The sequence below is a fragment of the Psammomys obesus genome, unplaced genomic scaffold (genome assembly GCF_907164565.1).
Source record: "Psammomys obesus unplaced genomic scaffold, mPsaObe1.curated_primary_1811, whole genome shotgun sequence".
Lineage (NCBI taxonomy): Eukaryota > Metazoa > Chordata > Mammalia > Rodentia > Muridae > Psammomys > Psammomys obesus.
In genome coordinates, this window is record NW_026596039.1 from 23,784,837 (window position 1) to 23,787,071 (window position 2,235).

Below are 2,235 nucleotides of genomic sequence, written 5' to 3' on the forward strand. Positions count from 1 at the left end.
AGATATCACTTGGACCATCATTCTTTTGCATTTTATGCTCTTAATAAATTTTCCTTATCTAAAACTGATGCAGAGTAAAGACTCAAAGACTACACAGAAATACCAGCATCATAACTGATTCTCTATTTAGTGTGCTTGGTGACTGTAGAGAAACACTCCTCACAGAGCAGCTTCGAATTCATTTTGCAGAGAGGTTTAAAGGAAGACATGCCATAAAAACTATATCCTGTTTGGCAGTTTGCAGAGAGAGTTTAAGCAAGCAATTAGAGTTACAGAATCTGAAACCATGCTGTAGCTGGGGCATCTTTAGAAACTTTACTTTATAAAACATGGTTGGATATTTTCCCAAAGGTTTTCATTCATGGGGTGCAAATGGGAAGGCTAATTCAGGTTAAATGAAAGATGGTTCCAGTGGTGACAAGATGGAGGAAATTAAAGATATATACAGAGTTATATTATTAAAATTTCATTATTTATGTTTAAATTTTAGATGGTATATGCATTAGGAAGTGATATATTTAAAGTTTTTAGTCATTATTAAAGTGGCCTTGTTTTACACCGTGACTAGCAAATGTCAATAAATTGTGGACGTCCTGCATTATGTCATTTTTCATTGATTTTTGCTGGCCAATATGAAATCATACTGAATGCTTCATTTTGTGTGAAACTTTTTAGCTTTCCCTCCACCATTTTGTATATTCTGAGGTACAGCACAATCTCAAAGTAACAAACATGGAAAGTAACCACTCTTTTAAAAATTTTTGGATGAGTCGTTTTTACATGGTCTGTGCTGACCTTGTACTCATGAGTATGAAGGACAATATGTTTCAGCCTCTCAGTAGCTCCATGGACTGATGGCTTCTTCCTTCACTCTGGCTACTATAATTTGCCATTGTTCATTTAACCAGAGAGATTTTTTGGACATAATCTGAAGGAAATTATGTGAATTACAGAATGGAATTCTGGAATCTAGCAATCAGAATTATATTCTTATCACAAACTACAACTGGAATTTTGGGAAATTTCTTTCTTATGTTCTACTATCTAGTTCTTTACTACAGAGAATGCACATTAAAGACGATGGATTTGATTCTCGTGAACCTTATGGTGGCCAATGCATTAGTCATTCTCTCCTCAGGAGTGCCCCAAACAATGGCAGTTTGGGGACTGAAGCAGTTCTTGGATGATTTTGCATGCAGGCTCCTAGTGTACATTCAAGGAGTTGCTCGGAGTGTATCCATTGGAACCACATGTCTCTTGAGTGTCTTTCAGGCCATAACCATCAATCCAAGAAAATCTTTTTGGAAGGATCATAAAGTCAAAGCTGAGAAATACATTGCTTGCTACATATTCACTGTCTGGGTCTTGTACCTGCTGATAAATTTTATTTTCTTTGTAAACCCATTTACCAAAAGGAATAGGAAAAATTTGACAAGAAAACGAGTTTTTGAATACTGCTCCACTGTAGGGCATGATGAAATTAATGACTCACTTTATGCAGCATTGGTGGTGTGTCCTGAGTTTTTCTTTTCTGTGCTAATTGCCTGGGCCAGTGGCTCCATGATTGTCATTCTGTACAGACACAAGCAGCGGGTTCAACACATCCACAGTACTCGCTTATCCAGAAAAACTTCTCCTGAGTCCAGAGCCACCCAGAACATCCTGGCCTTGGTGTCCACCTTTCTGGCTTTTTATACTCTCTCCTCCATCTTAAGAGGCTGCATTGCTCTTCTGCATAACCACAGTTGGTGGCTGGCGAACATCAGTCCTTTCATTTCTCTGTGTTTTCCTTCTTTTGGATCTTTTGTTCTTCTGAATCATAACTCTGTTATGCCTAGACTCAGTTTTGTCTGGAGAAGGAATAAAACCTCTTAAGTGTATTTTAATTATTGAAATTATATGTTGTTAATGCACACTCTTTATCAAAATGTCAATACAAGGATGTAAGACTGTGTGGTTGAAGAGTTTCTCAGAACCTCATACATAGGCGATTGTAAGATAAAGGGACTAGCCGCCAGATATATTATTCAAATCACATCAACATTGTCCTGTTCAAGCTATGCGGTAGACGCACCTCTTATAGGTGCTAATACTTCCCATCCATATGCTGAGAACCAAATATTTAAAATATTTTCCAATGAGTGATGAATGTTTTTCTAAATGCCAAAGGACGTGACATGCTAATTGTTTTGTTTGATTTATTCATGAAATATCTAAACAGATCCCCTTATAAGT

At 37.0% G+C, this 2,235-nt stretch overlaps 1 protein-coding gene across 1 annotated transcript; it reads left to right on the forward strand.

The window, feature by feature from the left end:
• Positions 1–948: 948 nt before the first annotated feature.
• Positions 949–1,875, forward strand: LOC129687732 (vomeronasal type-1 receptor 4-like). The gene has a single exon (XM_055622288.1). It carries the CDS (start codon positions 955–957, stop codon positions 1,873–1,875), a length of 921 nt encoding a protein of 306 aa, XP_055478263.1. The 5' UTR covers positions 949–954.
• Positions 1,876–2,235: the final 360 nt, after the last annotated feature.

Bases quoted from the DNA above. Each gene is read 5' to 3' on its own strand.
- LOC129687732 (XM_055622288.1), top strand. From the start codon at position 955: ATGGAATTCTGGAATCTAGCAATCAGAATTATATTCTTATCACAAACT.